The sequence below is a fragment of the Musca vetustissima genome, unplaced genomic scaffold (assembly GCF_032173495.1).
Source record: "Musca vetustissima isolate MV318-11 ecotype Yass unplaced genomic scaffold, APGP_CSIRO_Mvet_v1 utg68353, whole genome shotgun sequence".
Lineage (NCBI taxonomy): Eukaryota > Metazoa > Arthropoda > Insecta > Diptera > Muscidae > Musca > Musca vetustissima.
Window position 1 is genome coordinate 26,812 of NW_026885611.1, and position 21,901 is coordinate 48,712.

A 21,901-nucleotide genomic window follows, 5' to 3' on the forward strand; every position below is an offset into this window, starting at 1 on the left:
TTCTCTAGACTTAATTTAGTACGATACGCCAAATTTGGTGCAAATCAAAAGATATATAGGTACTTTCGTGCACCATTTACCTTAAATCGGCCGAAAATATATATGGGAGCTATATCTAAATCTGAAGCGATTTTCCCAATTTCAATAGGCCTAATTTCCTTGGGCCAAATAGATAAGCTGTGCTATCCAATTCGGATAATAACTGCGACCTGTACTTTGTTTACAATTTAACATGGACAGACGGACGGAAGGACGGACAGACGGACGAAAGGAAGTGATTATGTACATATTCTCAAAAGGAACCATGGATCTATCTCGTTTCCTTTTGTCAGTTACAAACATATGCACAAAGACATAATACCCTGTACCACAGTGTGGTGAAGGGTATAAAAATTATCAATATTGATCCATTATTTAGGGTAGGTCCCATATAACGTTACATCCCAAAATTTCAGCAATTTGAAGTGTTTGGCCAATTGGATGGAGTTTTAAATTTAAGAATATCATTGTGTAGAAAATCTCACTACCAGTATTGGCTCCAAGATTTCAGGTAGCCCCCATATTCGGTATATTGGGGGGTTTGGAAACGTTTTTCAGCCGAATTGGCTCTAGTTTGTTTTGGCGAGTGCTCATGGCGTGTCACATCTTCTAACCAAAAATGATGACTGTCGATTTACATTTTGGCATAGCTCCCATATCACGACACCCACCCACTTTCCGTATTTTAAAGGCATTAGCCATATTTCCCGACCGATATGAATGTAAGTTGGTATAAAGGGTTCTAGAAGGCTAGTATTCATATTTTCCAACATATTACGTATAGCTTCTAAACATTTTTTTTCAATTTCAACTCAGATCCAATACAGCCTTATATTACCTCTATCAACATTGTTGATCAGTAACAATAGCCACAACATTTTACTTCATTGCATTTAATCTATGTGTGTGTGTTTGTTTACGAGTTTTCTATTCCTTCATGCATTGCCAATGTTCATCATAATTCCATTCGATTTCTTTCTGTGTGTGTGATGTTTTCAATTCTATGTAAGATTTATTAATCCCTTCATCTTGTTGTTGTTTTCTTTTCTGTTTTGTTATAAATTCTAGGTACGCATTGATGTCCATGGTGCTAGATTAATAGCTCGAGTTGACAATAATCAGGAAGAAGTGTATCTCAAGGGTTTGAATCATGATACCAACTATGGTGTATCCACCAATCTGCCATCCGTTGTTTTAGTGGGAGGTAAGTACAAGGGAGCATTGTAACCAAAATACAGAAATAAATATTGAATATTTTTTTACAATGAGGAATTACAAATTGAAATGCCAATATCTGAACAATCCAAGTGTAAAGATTTTTTGAATCCACAAAAAAATCCACACGATGGAAAAATAATAAGTTACCATATGACCAACCTCTGATTCCCTACCACATATATTTGCATCCATCCCAATATTTTGTTGCCCAGTGTAATTTGTGAAAATGACGGCTCAATGAAATTTCCATTACACAGCTAACAAAACATTCTATTCGATCATTCATTCAAGTGTTATAATTGCTAAATTATTCATTCATGAATAGATTTTCCATCCAGTTTACATATTTTGGTGGTACATGTGTATGTATGTACGGCAGGTATGTGCTACATTTAGTCTATAACTTTACCGATTATGGCCTTCGGCAAATAACTTAATTAATGTGTCAAGTCAAACAAACAGCAGCCAAACATTGATGGCCTGAATAGCCAAATCAGCTGAAAGAAATTCCATTGAATATTTGCAACACAACATGGGGTCGTAACGAACACACACACACATACACACATATGCATATGTTGGTAGTATGTACATACAAATATGGCTGATGGGAGTTTGAATTGAAAACTCTTAAATTATCTTAATTTAGGGCAAATTATTATTGGTAACATTGAAGGTAACATTTTATTGCAGGTGATGTACATGCGTATGAATGTATGGCATAACTCATACGCACCACCCACCGAAGGGTTGAATGTGCAATAGGAAGGCATAAGGAAGGGGATATCTATTCTCCAGTGTATTGATCAATTTTGGTAGAGAGATTTCTAGTTCATTGAGAACCCCTAATATCGAACGTACTAAAAATCTTCAAAATGCCAAATATTTTGGGTACCGGTAAGAAGTAGACCAGCATTGATAACTTCAGCAGAAACATTTTCTGTCCAATGAAAACCCTAAATACCATATTACAGGAAAACGTGCCCAAACCTCCAATAGATCGAATAATAAGGATTACCTAGAATCTGGGGTCAATATTGATAATTTTTGGTAGCAAAATTCTGCTAAAATTTGGGCCAATATTGATAATTGTTAGTAAGACGATTTACTATACAAAGCCCAAAAGCTTCAAAATAACCTATTGTGGAGGATACCGTTATATGGGATAATACCGAAACATGACGATAACCTCTAATTATACCCTTCACCGTACTGTGGTATAGGCATTCCCAATATTTGTCCGATTGAGAAAAAATTTCTCACAGCGTACTGAATTAAGTCCAGCTTAAGGTTAACATTCACATACATACATAATTTTGCTCTGTTTCATATAAATGGTACACGAAAGCATTTAAGTCTCCGCGATTGACATAGAAGTTTTCATAGATTTCAGAATGCTATGTGTATGGGGGGTTTTCAATAGATTCAAATATCTATGTAGATCACACATTTAATTTCGCCCGATTCCACTTCAAAGGCCCTCTAATGATGATATGTCAATTCTATATATTAGTATCTCTTGTATTTACCCAAAGTGGTGAAGGGTATCATATAGTCGGCCCTGTCCGGTACACCACTATGTTGTCAGGGTATTATAGTTTTGGGAGCCCCAAGAGTTTGCAACGCCGCGAAATATTGGTCCTAGACCCACAATTAACTATACCGATCGTCTTATCTCGACTAACCGAGTCGATCTAGACATGTGTGTCCGTCCATCCGTCCGTCTGTCCATTATAATTTGTAAACACGATACAGACCAAAGTTAAGGACCAATCTTCACGAAATTTTGCATGTAGGAAGGGTTTTGGCCAGTGAAGACCCCTATTGTTTTTGGTAAAGATCGGTTAATATTTAGGGGATGATATGGACCAAATATTTAATTTTTGTTGGTTATTCTGGTCGCTCTAGAGGCCGCAAATATTACCCGAAAATCCCGAAATTTTACATGGAGAAGAGGATTGGAACAGAGAATATGCATGCCTGCCTTGATAAAGATCGGTCATTATTTAGCGGGTCAAATGGACCCTGACTTTTGTATGAAAAATGACAAACTTTGTATTCTATGGCGTATATATTTACTCGCGAAGCATATAGATCCGCGAAGTTGATAGTGTATCCAAGAGGAATGGTTGACCTTCAAAATGACTCCAATTATATTGTCGTATGTACTCGGATGTGGGAGTTACACACAAATATTTACAGGTGCTTACATATTCAGATATTATTTAGTAACCCATTACCTCATTCGAGGGCGGAAATATAGCGCTGAATCCTTTAAAATTTTCCATGAAGTTCCAATTATGGTCAAAGACAACACCTATAATTTTCGATGATGAACTGATTAAAATTTTGGGATGAAGTGGACCGAAAACTTATTTTTTTTGCGAATATAGGGAACATCACAACACAACCCATCGTGAAGGGAATCGGAATAAACATCCGAGTTCCGTGGTAGTTGTGTAGGGTATCGTATGGTCGGCCCCGTCCGACTATACTGTTCCGATCACAGGTTTTATATTCAAAACGTTTCTTTTGAAAAAAATGGCCAAAGGCCTTAAAATACCGAATATTGGGGAGCGACACTAAAAGTAGACCAAAATTGATAATTTTCACTAGGGACATTTTCTGCTCTGTGAGAAATGTTATATAGGGGCTAACCTGAAAAGTTAATCGATGTATACCATTTTCAATACCAAACATCCTAGGAGTAATATCAATGTATGTGCGATCAATTCTGGATGATACACCATAGATCACCCGCCACATAGTCTTGGCACACAATGGCTTCTTGTTATTTCCGCACAAATGCGTAGTCAACGATTTTCGTCGCAAGAAGATTCTGTTTAAGTATTCAAAAGCTATCTGTTGTCTCAACCTGTGTTGCACAGTGTAATTTTCAATATTGGTCTCATGGCCATGGTATAAATTGTTCTTATAATAATCGGTGTTGAGGGATACACTCTTCTTAACCAATCGCAAATATAATCTGAATTTTTCTTATAACGCTGTGCGAAAGGCAATTATCCTTGGGAATATCGACCACATTGGTGCGGGATTAAATTTCCTAATAACATGTGTATGAAATATGAACAATTTAGCTATAATTCCTAAATTCATAACAATTTGTCTTTGCTTTCATTTTCCGCATTTCCATTTTCCCATTAATTACATTTCGTTTTTCTTTCTCTTTTTTGCAGGTCTTTCGTCCGAAGAAAAATTGCACGGTGTTAAATATATCATCGAATCATTTGTCGGCTGTATACGCAATGTGACGCTGAGCTCGGGCAAGGCGGCATCTGATCTATTGCCCATATCACCATTGGTGGCCACGAAACATGAAAACGTCAACGAAGGCTGTCCGGACAAATGTCATTCACGTCACAATTTATGTTTCGTTGGATCGCGTTGCATTAATCACTACTATGGCATATCGTGTGATTGTTTTGGTTCACACTACGAGGGCGAGCATTGTGATATTTACAGTGAGTATACGATACAAATTTCCAGAAAAAGAAACACAAAATCGTATTTCTTTTTCACAAGAGACCACATTTATTGACAACAATATCCCGTTTAGTTTTACCATTTCGTGTACCATACTCTGGGAGGCAGGCTAATATCCTTAGACCCTTGGTTATAATGCCAAAGGGTAGGCGTTTATTTTGGCACAGAGGCACAGTTTTAAAATTTATGGTAAAATTTAACAGACCCCATGGGAATCCTTGTAGATAACTTTTGGCAAATGACAGAACACCAACGCGTTGAGCTAGATTCAAACAATTGTCCTTATATTCAAAATCCGACTTACTTAGAATTTCATTTTCTACTGCAAGTTCTAGCTCAAGCCATAGCAGAGGAAAGATGCGTATAAATTGGATTTGATCACACATATTATGGGTACAAAGCCGTACAAACTGCAATACCAAATCCGGACATGCCTCGGTATATAGCTGAATAACAAATCGACCCAAGTGACGGATGTTCTTGACACCGAGATCCAAATAGATTTTAGGCCTTAGCAGCTTTTCCATCATTTCTCTTTCTTTTACCAATGCCACCTCCATGTAGGCACTTAACATTGCCCCATCAAGCGGTGGGGATGGTTGTTTTTCTTCTCTTTCGATTACATCCTTCGACTGCTTAACTCTTTCATGGGTATCCATTGTTGAGGTAATCTTCAGCAAACGACAACCCAATTCGAAATTCTCCTTTTGTATTCTTTCCCGTTGCCTATTCACATTTTCCAAATAGGCCCGCTTTTGTCCCTGGTATTTGTTGTAGCATTCTGTTTTGCCATGATTTCGTTGTATATAATTTATCCGTTTCAGCAGTTGTATATTATCCTTGAGTATCCTTTTGCTAGCCTTGAAATCATCCTTAAGTTTATTCATATTCAAAAAGGTTGTTGCCAACATCTTCGTCGGTTTCACATCAATCAAACTTTGGGCATTCGCAATGGATTTCGTATGGGCGAGATGTAATTTACGTAAAATATTAGGATCGGTTTGGACCGTACGCGGCGAAGGAAGGGGCATATTTGCGTACGTTTCTATGTAATTTAGATGAAAATATGGGGAATTTATGAACAGAAACTAAATTAAATTTGATTTATATTTTGAAGAAAAAAATTTATAAATTTTAATGAAACGCAAATAATAAATAGGGGTTGCCAATTTGGGAATTTTAAGAACTTGAAAACAAAACATTTTTTTAGAGATTGTAAAAGGGGTATAAAACCAGAAGATTATTAGAATGTAATTTATATAATGACCTGCAGACCTATTCTGTAACTTTTAACAATATTCGATATTGTTTAAATTTATTTTGTTATTTTAAAAACAACAAAACAAACACATGGAATTGGTGTAGAATAAACAATATCGAATGTTGTTAAAAAGTTACAGAATAAGCCTACCCAATTTGTCTAACAACTGACAATTGCCGCAATTAAAATTGCCTTATGTAATTTTGGTGTAGTGGTATACATATTCTTTCCGAAAATTATGCCATATAGGTAAATGTTTTCAAATAGCCTTAAAAAAATATCCTGTTTAAATTTTGGTATGTTGAAGTTCCCACAACAGGAATCCAAACTGAATTTTTTTAATCATAAACACTATTTGCTCATCCCTCATCTCGACTATTTTATTCGGGGTAAACATTGATATAAAGGGAATTAATGTTACATATAACCTATTAATCTATCCATCTATATATATAAAGTAGAAAAAAACTTGTTTGTTTGTTTGTATGTTACCGATAGACGCCAAAACCGCCGAACATATCTTAATGAGATTTACACTGTATGTCGGGGCATGCCCTGAAAGTAACATAGGCTATATAAACTTTTAAAAATCCGCACAGTTGTCGCAATCACAAAATTTTTGGCCAAAATTATTTTTTTGAAGTTTCATATTTTTATAATTTTTTTGCGCGGAATAATAAAAAACACTTCAAACCATCAGAAAATAATTGGTTTTTCTAAATACCATTAATAGCCGCTCGTTGGTGTAATGCTAAAGTTAAAAATTTTTTGTATAAAAAATAGAACAAACTGTGTGCTGTAAAATATATACTTTTTGGTGTGCTGTGTGGTCGAATGGGTATACGAAATTCAGACCAAAGTTATTATGAATCTGGAAGCTGATAATAAGTGCTTTCATAATATATAAAGAAAGAACGAAGAAAGTTGTAATATCTGGGTAGGGAGATAAAAGTTTGTGTGTATATTGAAAATTATTTTTTACAAATATTTTTGAAATCTTCTTAAACTTTAGAAAAAATGTAAAAATATCGTCTCCTCCAAAAAATTTTTGGAAGCTGGCAGGGGTATGTACTATCATATTCAGATGAAATATTTTGCCTTATTTTGCCTTTTTTAGAAAAAAATGTATTTTTCTACTTTAAGTTGAGTGAAATTTTTTATAAATTGATGTTTTTATTGTATATAGTATTGAACTGAAAATGTGGGATAAAGAAAAAGTTTCATCCGATTTTTCTTAAAATTGATATTTAAGGTTTTAATAGTATAAAAAACATTTCTGCAACATTTTTTGAAAATTGGCCCACACTGTGACATAGCCGTACCGTCCGATTTAAGATATTTTAAAGATGCTGCTGAATGCAGAAACAAAATATATAAAAATGACAGATTATTACACGCTATTTAATAGAGCAATGGATACATCTGATCCACTTATATCATCTATACGCCTAAACGCCCACTTACAAGAAAGAAAGCGGTTAAACCTGCCATCTGAAGTAATCGAATTGTTAGTTTGTGAACTAAACTGTGAATTACGGCCCGCGAATGATACTGGTTGTGATGAAACCACAGATGAAGAATTCGAAAAAGAATATGGCGATGAAAATATAGTTCTGGAAATCGAAATATCTACATATATTCAATAATTAATTAATTTAAAACTTAATAGAGTTCTTTTATTTTCTTTACTTAATAGTATAAAACAACCTTCTTAAGCCTGTTTTAAGTCATACTTTTATAAAAAGAGTAAATTTTGAATTATGTTTACCGCATTTTATTTTGTTTTACAACTCATGTTTGTACTAAAACATCACATTTTGTACCCTAACATTTGTATGCCTTTGCATATCTAAAAACCCACACAATCCATACAAAAATGAGCATGGTACGATCAACGGAAAGTGCACTTTGTACTGCATTTTAAAAAACAGCATATTGAAAATTGAAAATATTTTGTTTGTAGACTCTAAAAATGCTGAAAAGATTTTACTGAGATTTTCACAGAACGTCATAACATGCCCTGGGAATAGCATATGCTTAAAAAAAAAAACATTGAAGTGAGTAGTGTGAATTTTAATTATAAATCGTTTTATCATCAGAAAAAGTCAGAGACTGGGATAGGATCAATTCAGATATACCACTATTTTTATACCCTTCACCACACTTCAAATTTGGCACAGCTCATTTGTTTGGCCCAAGAACGATTTACACGAAATTTGGCACAGCGTAATGAATAAGGTCTAGAATGATGTGTGTTAAGTTTCGTGAAAATCGGTTCTGATTTAGATATACATCCCATATATATCTTCGTCCGATTTAAGGTAAATTGTGTACTAAAGTCCCTATATGTGTTTCGATTTGCACGAAATTTGGCACAGCCTAGGATGATGTGTGTCAAGTTTCGTGAATATCGGTTTAGATTTAGATATAGCTCCTATTTATAGTTTCGCCCGATTTTGGGAAAATAGTCCACTAAATTCCCTGGAAATCTTTTGATTTGAACGAAATTTGGCACAGCATACTGAACTGCGTCTATAATAATGTGTGCTAAGTTTCATGAAAATCGGTTCCGATTTAGATATAGCTCCCATATATAGTTTCGCCCGATTTTAGGTAACTGATGCACCAAAGTCCCTGGAAATCTTTTCATTTGCACGAATTTTAGCAGAGCGTACTGAATTAAGTCTAGAATTATGTGGGCAAAGTTTCGTGAAATTTAGTAAATATTGCAGCTGTATATAGGATGATTACCAATTGATCATACCTAAATTTTAATTTGATAACTTCAGCAGGGTCAGCGAAGCGCCACGGGTCCCGCTAGTCTATCTATATAAAAATGAATTGTTGTTCGTTAGTCTCGCTAAAACTCGATAACGGCTGAGCGGATTTTTTTATCTTAGTCTTGAAATGTTCGTGGAGCTTCAGGGAAGATTTAAAAGGTGAGAAAATGTCAAAAACCGCGAAATTTTTTCGAAAAATATTATGAAGCATTATTGCATTTCCACGAATTTTTTATCGAGCTTTTTGGCTTGCACCACGTCGAAGGTGCTATTTTGAGATATTTTGGGCAAAACTTTGAAGCATATCATTCGTTTAAGCCTTAATTTGTCAATTATTAAAAATTTTCAAAATACATATTTTATTATACCCTTCACCACTCTGTGGTACAGGGTATTATGTCTTTGTGCATATGTTTGTAACAGGCAAAAGGAAACGAGATAGACACATGGTTACTTTTGAGAATATGCATAAAATCACTTTTTAAGACGATCTATGCATGTCCGTCCGTCTATCTGTCCGTCTGTCTGTCTGACTGTCTGTCTGTCCATGTTAAATTGTGAACAAAGTATAGGTCGCATTTATTATCCGATTTGGATGAAATTTGGCACAGCTCATTTGTTTGGCCCAAGGACGAACCCTATTGAAATTGGGAAAAATCGGTTCAGATTTAGATGTAGCTTCCATATATATGTTCGTCCGATTTAATGTATATGGTGTATCAAAGTAATGTATATGGTGTATCGATTTGCACGAAATTTGGCACAGCGTAATAAATTAGGTCTAGAATGATGTGTGTTAAGTTTTTTGAAAATCGGTCCAGATTTATATTTCGTCCGATTTTATGTAAATGGTGTACCAAAGTCCCTAGATATCTTTCGATTTGCACGAAATATGGCATAGCGTAATGAATTATCTCTAGAATTATGTGTGTTAAGTGTCCTGAAAATCGGTCGAGATTTAGATATAGCTTCCATAAATATTTTCGTCCGATTTAATGTATATGGTGTACCAAAGTCCCTATATATCTTTCGATTTGCACGAAATTTGGCACAGTGTACTAAATTAGGTTTAGAATGATGTGTGTTAAATTTTCTGAAAATCGGTTTAATTTTAGATATAGCTCCCATATATATTTTCGTCCGATTTAATGTAAATGGTGTATCAAAGTCCCTATATATCATTCGATTTGTACGAAATTTGTCATAGCGTAATGAATTAAGTCTAGAATGATGTATGTTAAGTTTCCTGAAAATCGGTCCAGATTTATATTTCGTCCGATTTTATGTAAATAGTGTACCTAGATATCCTTCGATTTGCACGAAATATGGCATAGCGTAATGAATTAGCTCTAGAATTATGTGTGTTAAGTTTCCTGAAAATCGGTCCAGATTTAGATATATTTTCGTCCGATTTAATGTATATGGTGTTGACCGATTTTACACAAAATTGACACAAACTTTTCACAACGTACTGGAGTTAGAATAACCTATTAATAATTTTTGATGGGGAGATTTGTAATCATATACAATTACAAAATACCACATTTCAGCGAATTCGGTTGAAAACGCGCTCAAGAACCTCAAAATATCGAAAATTTGTGGTACCCTTATATGGGGGCTACCGAAAAAATTTACCTATATTCATAATTTTTTGTGAAGAGATTTGGTACCAATTAAAAACTCAAAATACTAAATTACAGCTAATTCGGCGGAAAAATACGATCAAAACCCCCAAAATACTGAAAATTTGGATGTACCGTTATATAGGGCTATTAGAAAAAGTGATCCCATATTTATAATTTTTTGTGGAGAAATTTAGTACCCAATAAGAACCCAATGTAGCAAATGTCAGCGAATTCGGTTGAGAAACGCGCTCAAGAACCCTACAATACCGAACATTTGGGGGTACCCTTATATGGGAGCTATGCCTAAACGTGAACCGATAAAGCTCAACTTCGAACTTGACCAGCCTGCAGACAAAAGACGAATCTATGCAAAATTTTGGCGATCTATCTCAATTCGATTAGACGCTAGAGTGATTACATCACACAGACGGACATGGCTATATCGTCATAGAATTTTACGATCAAGATGGTCAAGAATATATATACTTTATAGGGTCGGAAAATATTATTTCGATGAGTTACAAACGGAAAAACAAAACTAATATACCCTCCATACTATGGTGGAGGGTATAAAAAATGTGGGCATCTAATAAGAAGTTAAAACGTCTTTCAGTTCGGTCGAGCTAAACTTTTATGCCAATTGTCGTTCGAGACTGCAGGGTCCGCTATATGTAGGCTATCCTAAAAAAGTAGACCGACGTCGATGACTTTTGACAAGGAGATTGAAACGTACCTAAACTCTCAAACAATAATGGGGGGACCGCTATATGAGGAATGTCTTACAAAGTGAACTAATACTCATAATTTTTGGTAGAAAGATTTGCTACCATATGAGAATTAAAACATTAATTATAGCCGAATTAGCCAAATGACCCAAAATATGGAATAATGGAGATACCGCTATATAAGGACTATCATGAAAGTGGACAATATCGCCCTTTTGTTGGTAGAGAGATTTGCTACACAATGGAAACTCCAAGAACTATATTACAGAAAATTCGATTAAAAAGTGTGCTCTAGAACCCAAAAAATACCGACAATTGTGGGTACATTTATATGTGGAGCTACCCCAAAACTTGGGTGAATACAAATAATTTTTAGTAAACCCAAAATACCAGACATAGAATTTTATTCTGATCAATAATATATACGGGGATCTCCAGTATTGCAAATTTACTATACACTTCACTTTATGATGAAAGGTATAAAAATCTGACTTAACATTGGTCTACCGTTATGTGGATGTCATAAAAACATATTGGAAAATAATTTAATTAAATCTGAATCCAAAACGACGACAATTCTGGCTCTTGGTGTTTAACTTATATGTCTTCATTTAATTGTTTCCAAGAATTCAATATTACAATAATTATATCCACCGCCATTTTAGAAATATGTGCTATAGATTCCGATGAACCGATCAATATCTGTATATGGGAAGAAATATAACAATTGTATCTATACCAAAAATTTTCATAGATATTTCTTACCCAGAAAAATTATGTATCTAAAATGCCGATAATTATTCCCTAACAATATCGCTAAGGCAGGACAACGTTTGCCGGACCCGCTAGTAATTTATAAATTTAAAACTTAAAGCCCTTTCAAAATTTCTCGAACTACAACAGCAGAAAATCTAATTAAAACACAAATCAAATTAGTTGATCTAATTTTTGTCATAGATTGGAAATCGGTCATAATTTGAAATCCTATTTTGTAACAAAAATATTTACATACATAAACATATTTACAATTATCTCCGTTTTAGTTTAAAACTAATGACACAGATTTTTGTTAAAAGTACATTTACATCATATCAACAACAACAGCAACACAACTAACAAAACCAACAACAACAACCACGAAATTTTCTATATCCACTCATGTGCCATAATCGAATATTCATTCATGAATGGCTATTTGCATAGCTATTCGTTGGTTCATAGTTGCGGAATAAATGCAAAATATTTGATCATTTCGTTTTGCAAACATTCGATGGTGGTCAGTGGCAAATAACTTAATTAATCTGTCACGACAATGGAATGATGAAATTGCAGATTACTTGAATAGTTAATGGTCATCGATTTTGAATGTTTGCGGCAGGATATCTAATAGAGATTTAGAATAATCATAAAAATGTAATCAAAACAAATACCTACACAAATATCGGTGGCGATGATGAATATTTAGATGTATCCCAAATATCGAATAGTCCATAAAATGATCGGGAATTTTTATTGCGAAGATTGCGGACGCTATTTGTATTCTACTGCGATCTTTCTCGTTGTGTTGGTACTTCTTTGCGTTATTTATGCTGGCGAAATAGGTTATTCCTTGAGGTTATTCCATGGGCCTCCAAAATTCTGCAGATAGATTTACAATTGTGAAAAAACAATATGGGTAGCCGGCTTTTGGCCGGCGATTTAAGACTTTATCCTATGGACACACGAAATCTGCAGATATGCGACAGAATCTCCACTTAATAAAAATTGCATCACCATACCTTAATTCGCGTCTTTAACCTTTATAATGCCCATATTGCCTTGAACAATATTACACAATAAAACCAGTAAGGAAAGTAGTAAAGTCGGACTGGGCCGACTATATAATACCCTTCACCAATCTGGAACGATTTTCACGAAGCTTATCGCACATCATTTTACGCTATGCCAAATTTCATGCAAATCGAAAGATATATATGGACTTCGGTGCACCATTTATGGACTTACGGTGCACCCCCCTGCGTACGTCCCTGATGGGAGCTATATCTAAATCTGAACCGATTTTCACGAATCTTAGCAATCATCATTCTAGACTCAATTCAATATGCTATGCCAAATTTCGTGCAAATCGAGGGATATATAGGGACTTTGATGCACCATTTAAATAAAATCGGACAAAAATATTTATTGAAGTTATATCTAAATCTGAACCGATTTTCACAAAATTCAGCACACATCATTCTAGGTTTAATTTAGTACGCTATGAAAAATTTCGAGCCAATAGAAGGAATTTTAATAGGGTTCGTCATTGGACCAAATAAATGAGCTGTGTCAAATTTCATCCAATTCGAATCAAAAATGCGACCTGTACTTTAATAATAATTTAACATGGATAGACGGACGGACATGCATAAATCGACCTAGAAAGTGATTCTATGCATATTCTCGAAAGGAGCCGTGTGTCTATATCGTTTCCTTTTGCCTGTTACAAACATATGCAGAAATTCATAAAACCCTGTACCACAGTGTGGTAAAGGATATAAAAAATGATGAGAAAAAAGCAAGGATCCTAACGGAACTTTGAAGGCCCATATCTCAGGAAATACAGAATTCCGCAAGAAATAAAATAAACATTTCAAAACGATCCGCTGGGGGGCCCAGATTAGACTTAAGTCCAAACGGACTTGATTTTTTTTTTTGAGCCCCCAACCAATATTTCGAGATAATTGCAACACATAAACTAATCATTTAATATAGCTGGAGGTTATATACAGTTTCATGACCTTATGTATGATTCACAAAAAATAATAAAAAAATTCCAAAATCTGCAAATTGATTCTTCGAAAGACCAAAGTAACTGTGAAACACAATTTACATTTAGCATTAGAAGAAGTTTGAAGGACAAACCAAATACCTGCTCAAAAAATAAGGTTAATAGCAAACCAAAAAAAAATGTAAAATAAAAATTCCAATGAATTTGTATATTCGTGAACTTTAAAAGCCAAAGAGGACAACCGAAAAAGTAAAAAAACCAAAAGCAAAACTTGTGAAAAAAATTGCAAATCTCGGTGAATGTCACTCTCTGCTTGTCTGCTGGAACGACACAATTTGTCTGAGTTGCAATGCAAACCAAAATACTAACCCACACACAGGCACACAGCTATATACATGTATATGTGTATATATGTGTGTATATACAAATGAAAACAATTTGCCAACTTTACGCTTTAATCTTTATCTGTCTAGCAATTCCATGAAAATATATGTCAACTGTGAATGTTTGTTTGTCTGGCCTGCCAGGAGACTCTGCGACATAAGTCAACATGTCAGTATTTACGACAATATGTATGTGGCTGTATGAGTGTGTGTGTGTGTGTGCGGTATGCTGTCAGTGTTAGTCAGTTACAACTGAATCCCATCGTGTCCGTGTAAGTGACAGTGGCTAAAACAATCCTAGCATTCCACATCTCTCTCTCTTCCTCTGACAAAATGATGATGGCAAAATTAATTTGAATTTCATGTAGTCGTCGCTACCATCGGTAATAGGATCAGTTCCAAGGGTTCTAGCCCAGAGTGTGTTGTCCGACTGCATTTACATGTGAGCAGAAGTGACTATTGCATTCGCCACTTTTATTTTCATCTTCTTTAATAACCGTTCGTGAGCCCACAACGTTGCTGTGTGGCTGGTTGACTATTCGGTATCGGTATTCTAGTGTGTGTGTGTGTGTTGGTCGCCATAGTGTCATAGTTTTGCTATCCACTGGATAATAAACGTCAAGTGTACATGTAATGTCACTTGCAAAATCCAACATTTTCATTCCTAAGTAATTATGTTATCATGTCCTTCATGCTCTTCAATCATAAAAACCTAAATCCGCCTCTAAGGTTTGTTAAACAATTTTATTTATTTACACAAATTAGAAGACACTAAATAATAGAGTGTATCAATCGGTGTTGTCGACAGTCAGACTAAAACGTTGATATATATTTATCCGAACATATGCTATTAGAAAAAGCCTGCCTTGTTTGAGGTCATGTGTTGGAATCGATAACTTATATTTTCAATATCAATCTAAATGTTTAATATAAATAACAACCAGTTCCATGAATGTCAATTTGACTATATGTGGCCAATAATCGTCTGTAGGTACCAAAAAGTAGCAACCATATTCAGATTGGAATACCCGATTTAAGCCAAATAGTCGATTTTCACAATCCTCCCTAGATACCAATTTTTTATCATTATAGACATTTTGCAATGCAAGAAAAATATGATAATCACTTGGTGCCAAGCCCGGACTGTAGGGTGGATGCATTGAAACTTCCCAACCAAGCTCTCGAAGTTTCTGGCGAGTCACTGTAGATGTGTGTGACCTAGCGTTGTCCTGGTGGAAAACGACACCTCTCCTGTTGGCCAATTCTGGTCAATTGTAAATGGTTTAAAACAGTTTTATGGTCGATTTTTAGCTCCTGGGTGATGTTACGACTGCTAACATGCCGGTCAAATTCGATCATTTATCCGATTTTATCGACCAAGATGTGCAAGGTGCATCTTTTGGCTGGCATAATTGGCTTTTACAGTATCGGAACCATAAACATATATTGGTTCCTTGGTGCGTCAATTACTTAAAATCAATCGATAATATGTACGGGAGCTATATCTAAATCTCAACCGATTTTCACGAAACTCAGCACACATCATTACAGACTCAATTCAGTACGCTATGCCACATTTCGTGCAAATCGAAAGATATATAGGGACATTGGTGCACCTTTTACATTAAATCGGACGAAAATATATATGGGAGCTATATCTAAATTGGACCGATTTCCACGAAACTTGGCAGACATCACTCCAGGTTGAATTCAGTACGTCCTGCAAAATTTCGAGCAAATCCAGTGATATATAGGGACTTTGGTGCACCTTTTGCGTTAAATCGTGCGAAACTATATATGGGAGCTATATCTAAATCTGGACCGATATTCACGAAACTTGGCAGACATCACTCCAGGTTCAATTCAGTATGCCATGTCAAATTTCGGCAAAATCGAAATATATATAGGGAGTTTGGTGCACCTTTTGCATTAAATCGGGCGAAACTATATATGGGAGCTATATCCAAATCTGGACCGATATTCACGAAACTTGGCAGATATCATTCTGTGCTCAATTCAGTACGTTATGCCAAACTTCGTGCAAATCGAAAGATATATAGGAACTTTGGTGCACCATTTACATGAAATCGGGCGAAACTATATATATATGAGCTATATCTAAATCTGAACCGATTTTCACGAAACTTGGTAGCCATCACTCCAGGTTGAATTTAGTACGCCATGCAAAATTTCGTGCAAATCGAATGATACATAGAGACTTTGGTGCACCATTTACATGAAGTCGGGTGAAACTATATATGGGAGCTATATCTAAATCTGCACTGATTTTTCCCAATTTCAATAGGGTTCGTCCTTCGGCCAAATGAATGAGCTGTGCCAAATTTCATCCAATTCGAATCAAAAATGCGACCTGTACTTTGTTTACAATTTAACATCAACAGACGGACGGACAGACGAACAAGCATAAATCGACTCAGAAAGTGATTATATGCATATTCTCAAAAGGAACCATTGTTCTATTTCGATTCCTTTTGCCTGTTACAAACATATGCACAAAAATATTTTTTTATTGCGAAATATCACCCATCCAATGAGCATACATTCGAAATTGTTTGATCGATACTTTACGAAAAATCTATCAGTACAGCCATCTGTTCAAAAAATAATGGATTTCTTTTTCTCCAACCTAATATATATAAGGATTTGATAAAATCGGTTAGCCAGACAGGCGGACTTTTAAAAATCGACTCCAGATTGTCTGAAACGGATCAATGTTCCAATCTTTCTAATATTATACATTTATGTTCAATCCGGTTAAAACACGTTTTTATTATCAGAAAATCGAGTTCAAGAATTTTGGGTTTCGGATATGTATCTTGCAATATATGGTTTCTAAGCAAAGATCGGATAAAAGTGGAAAAAGACGATGAAAACATGTGAATATAGATTTCATGGCTTGCAGGACCCTATCTAAATTCTTATGAGTGACATTTTTTTTGTGTTTACTTTACTGTTCATGAAAGCAAAGACTAATAATATAAAAATACGCCTACTTCGATTTGACTGAAAACATGTGAAAATTAGTCGCGCCATACTTCAACTAATTGACTTATGGCGAATTTGACCTCCTGATGTCATAATATACTCAAAAAGGATTTTCATCCACATAAAGAAATTTTCAATCCAAAAAAATCTTGTTGCATCTTGTTGTGTTACTTTCCTTCTTTCGGTTATCGAAAGTTCCAGTTAGTATGGAATTTATAATCAAACATTTAGCTCCTTTTCCTTCTACCGGACATTTATGTGTCAATACTAACATATTTCCAAAATATTCCTCTTCCAAATGATTTTTTATTGTTCTTCGAATAATTTACAACAAATATGTACTCAGTTAAGTTATTAAAAAAAAGTTATCTCAATATTGTATAACTTCACTTACCTACCAATCTGTCATTCATTGCAAATAATTTGTGTACGTTTTTCAACCCATTTTCTTCTTCCCTTTTTTTACAGCTGCAACAATAATAACGTTACGCGGCTCCAGCTATGTTTCATATCGCATTTACGATTGGAAGGATCGCGTTCATTCGTCAACGACACGTATCAGCCTCATGTTTCGCACACAATTCGATGATTCTGCTCTGTTCTATGCGAGCGGTGAATCGCTCAAACATCAGTACATCGCCGCATCCATTAAAAATCAGTCAATTTATGTTGAAATGGATTTCGGTGACATACCCATGTCCACCGTCCTGACGGATGAGCTGACACGTAATAATTGGCACAATTTGACCATTTCGCATGAACAGCGTACGGTGCGCATTATACTCGACCAGCAGATGAAGATACTCGAAATACCAGCTACAGTGAGTGGCAACCTACTCTTCGATCCGGAAATTTATTTTGGCGGCGGACCGGATTTGCATAAGAAGAAGGGTCTGGCATCGCATAATAATTTCGTCGGTTCGTTAAAGAATGTCTACTACAACGATGTGTCCATATTGTATGAGCTGCATCGTGGCAATCCGAAAGTTCACTATCATGGTAAGTATGAACACACACACACACATATATCTCGAAAACGAAAAAAATACAAATCTACGTGCAGGATATTTGGATTATGGGTGGGTATTTGGGTAAAGGGGCCAATAGTTGGCATTACCCCATCTTCCCCTCCTTTTCAGTAGAATCATGCAATGGCCAAATAAGCGAATGAGGCCATCAAAAATCTACAAATGGATACAAGCTTACATTTGTTGTATACAAAAAACATATACACACACACACTCACAAAAAATATGTTGCATGTCTGACTAGTATGCTGCATCTGCTTGCTATGCTTCCGTGTATACCATTCATGTACATGCATGCATCCATACACACTCTCACACATATCTGTGTTGCTCTATAATCTTGTTTTCCTGATGTGCATGTGCAGAGATAATGTATATTTATGACACAATGGGTTATAAGAATAATTTGTTAAAAATCTGTATAATCCGAATGGGGTTTTATTATTGAACAAATTAAAAGTACAATTTTTTTCATTCACTTTTGGCTGACAGAGTTCCCATGTGATATGATGGTGGGCATTTGGGAAGATAGGATAACATTTGCCATACAATACCGCCATAGATTTTTGTATGGTCTGCAAGGGGAATATTTAATTTTCATTTGCTTTGATAAGACATCCGATTTTCTTCGATGACACTGATCTTCTTTAGACTTTCTGTCATTTCATATTTCGTGAGGACATTACGTCCTTCTGTATTGTTCTTCTCTAACAGATATTATGGTATTCTCTTAAAAGATATTACATAAGAAGTGTCCTCCATAAAAATAACTTTTGCTCTCCCACAAGAAGTATTTTTGATTTATACAAGAACATCTTCTAGTCTTATGTTAAAATAAGACCACGATACTCCTCTTACCCATATAGACCTTCGGATATTCTACGAGACATTTATTGGGTCTTCTATAATATTCTAGAAGAAAGCCTCTGTCCTTCTATACAATGACTTTATGGCCTTCTATAAGGAGAACAGGTGATATTCTATAAGATTGCCTTTTGTTCTTCTTCCTCCTGGTATTCTATAAGATTGTGATACTTTAAAAAATTGTCTGGTCTTCTACAAGAAGATCTTCTGGATTTCTACAAGAAGACCTCTAGTCTTCTATAAAAAATCTCTTTTGTCTGCTCTAATAAATCTGATATCCTATAAGAATACCTTCTGCCTGCTGGAGCAGGTCTTCCTAAAGAAGACTTGGTGTTCTATAGGATAAACATTTGTTTTGGGAAAGCCTTCTGTAGGAATACCTTTTAGCCCTTTGGTCTTCCATAGAGTATTCTATAGGAAAATCTACCGGAAGGTTTTCTATAGAAGACCTTGTGTTCTATAGGGTGAACATTTGTTATACCCTTCACCACACTGTGGTACAGGGTATAATGTCTTTGTGCATAAGTTTGTAACAGACAAATGGAAACGAGATAGACACATGCTTCCTTTTAAGAATATGCATAGAATCGATATACGCATGTCCGTCGGTCTGTCGGTCCATGTATTTTTGTGAACAAAGTACAGGTCGCATTTATTATCCAATTTGGATGAAATTTGGCATAGGTCACTTATTTGGCCCAAGGACGAACCCTATTGAAATTGGGAAAAATCGGTTCAGATTTACATATAACTCCCATATATATTTTCGTCCGATTTAATGTAAATGGTCCACCAAAGTCCCTATATATCCTTCGATTTTCACGAAATTTGGCACAGCGTAATGAATTAGGTTTAGAATGATGTGTCTTAAATTTCCTGAAAATCGGTTAAGATTTAGATATAGCTCCCAAATATATATTTGCCCAATTTAATGTAAATGGTGCTCAAAGTCCCTATATATCTTTCGATTTGCACGAAAAGTGGCATAACGTGTGTGTTGATGTGTGTTAAGTTTCTTGAAAATCGGTTTAGATTTAGATATAGCTCCCATATATATTTTCGTCCGGTTAAATGTAAATGGTCCACCAAAGTCCCTATATATCTTTCGATTTTCACGAAATTTGGCACAGCGTAATGAATTAGGTTTAGAATGATGTGTGTTGAGTTTCCTGAAAATCGGTTAAGATTTAGATATAGCTTCTATATCTGACCTAAAGAAAAATTTAGTATCGGTTGCAGAATGACATGTTTATGGATCCAATTTCATTTTACTTGTCCTTTAAAAATGCGACCTTTGTTAGGATTCATCTGTTAAACATACACAAAGTGATGAAGGGTATCATATAGTCGGACCCGTCCGACTTTACTACTTTCCTTATTGTTTTTTTCCGGAATATGTTTTGGGTTTCTTTAGGATAGTCTTCTGTATGAAGACCTTCTGGTCTCTTTAAAAGAAGGAAGACTTTCTGGTCTTCTATTGGTAGACCTTCTGATCTACTATGAGAAGATCTTCTGGTCTCCTATAGGAAGATCTTCTGATCTCATATAGGTAGGCTTTCTGTTCTTCTATAGGAAGATCTTCTGATCTCATACAGGAAGGCTTTCTGCTCTTCTATAGGAAGACCTTCTGGTCTTCTATAGGTAGACCTTCTGGTCTTCTATGTGGTCTTCAATCGGAATACCATGTTGTATTCTATAAGAGGACCTTCTGCTCTTCTACAAGAAAACCTTCTTGTCTACTATAAGAGGACCTACTGGTATTCTTCTTATAAAGGAAGATCTATTAGTATTCTATAAAAATACCTTCTAGTTATCTATAGGAAGACTTTCTTGACTTCTAAGTTAAGTCCTACAGGTCTTCTATAGAAAGACCTTCTATAAGAACACACTCTTAGTGTTCTGTAGAAGGCCTCTGGGTTTAATTGTGTTAGAAGAAAAGATTTTATTATATTGCAAGAAGACCTTTAAGACTTCTATTAAAACTCCATTTGGACTTTTTCAGGTCTTCTGTAGAAAAAACAAAATTCTGATCTTCTGGTCTTCTGGTCTTTAAAGGAAGACCTACTGGTGTTCTGTATGAAGACTTTCTTGTCTGCTATGACAAAACCTTCTGGTCTTCTATAGGAGAACTTTCTTGACAGTAAAAAATTATCTTCTATAGGAAGGCCTCTTTGTCTACTTCTTGGCCTGATAAAATAAAGACCACCTATCATTTTATAAGAAGACTTGACTCTGGTCTATACGAGCAACTCCTGATCATTTATAAGAAGATGTTCTGGTCTTTAAAAAACCTACTTCTTATCCTTAATGATATTACTTTTATACGATCACCTTCAACCTGTCTAGGATCTTTGCTAGAAAGACACTCTCATCTTTTAAAGAAAGACACCCTCTTTTTATGTATGGGAAAGCCTACGACCTTATATGTGATTACCTTCATTTGGCCATTCATGAGCAGATGATTTGTGTATTCCATACTTCTCCTCTGCCAATAAAAGACCTCTAACCACTTTCCGCCCTTAATATTCCCTTTTGTAATAACCCTATTTATGTTATGGTCTTTATCTGACTGGTACTTTACTTCATTTAATGGGTCTTATGTTACATAATTATCTCATATAATTAAAAACGGTTGCACGGCTATTTTAAATGTTTATCTAAATAAATTTAAGCACTCACACCCGTGGCAACGAGGTGC

General features: G+C 35.2%; 2 protein-coding genes across 2 annotated transcripts in view; one reads left to right on the forward strand and one right to left on the reverse strand.

Moving 5' to 3' along the window:
• LOC133332838 (axotactin-like) overlaps positions 1 to 21,901 on the forward strand; it is a gene marked incomplete at both ends in the record, with an annotated part of 52,879 nt that overhangs the window by 12,538 nt on the left and 18,440 nt on the right. The window contains 3 exons of the mRNA XM_061541208.1: positions 1,108 to 1,243; positions 4,455 to 4,739; positions 17,780 to 18,310. Coding sequence (XP_061397192.1) covers positions 1,108 to 1,243; positions 4,455 to 4,739; positions 17,780 to 18,310 — 952 coding nt within the window. The remainder of the gene's footprint in view (positions 1 to 1,107; positions 1,244 to 4,454; positions 4,740 to 17,779; positions 18,311 to 21,901) is intronic.
• On the reverse strand, positions 4,794 to 5,792 carry LOC133332837 (uncharacterized). Its single transcript, XM_061541207.1, has one exon. The coding sequence runs from the start codon at positions 5,790 to 5,792 to the stop codon at positions 4,794 to 4,796; it is 999 nt and encodes a 332-aa protein (XP_061397191.1).

What these genes read in the sequence shown, in the direction of transcription:
- LOC133332837 (XM_061541207.1), bottom strand. Translation starts at nt 5,792, where the DNA reads ATGCCCCTTCCTTCGCCGCGTACGGTCCAAACCGATCCTAATATTTTA.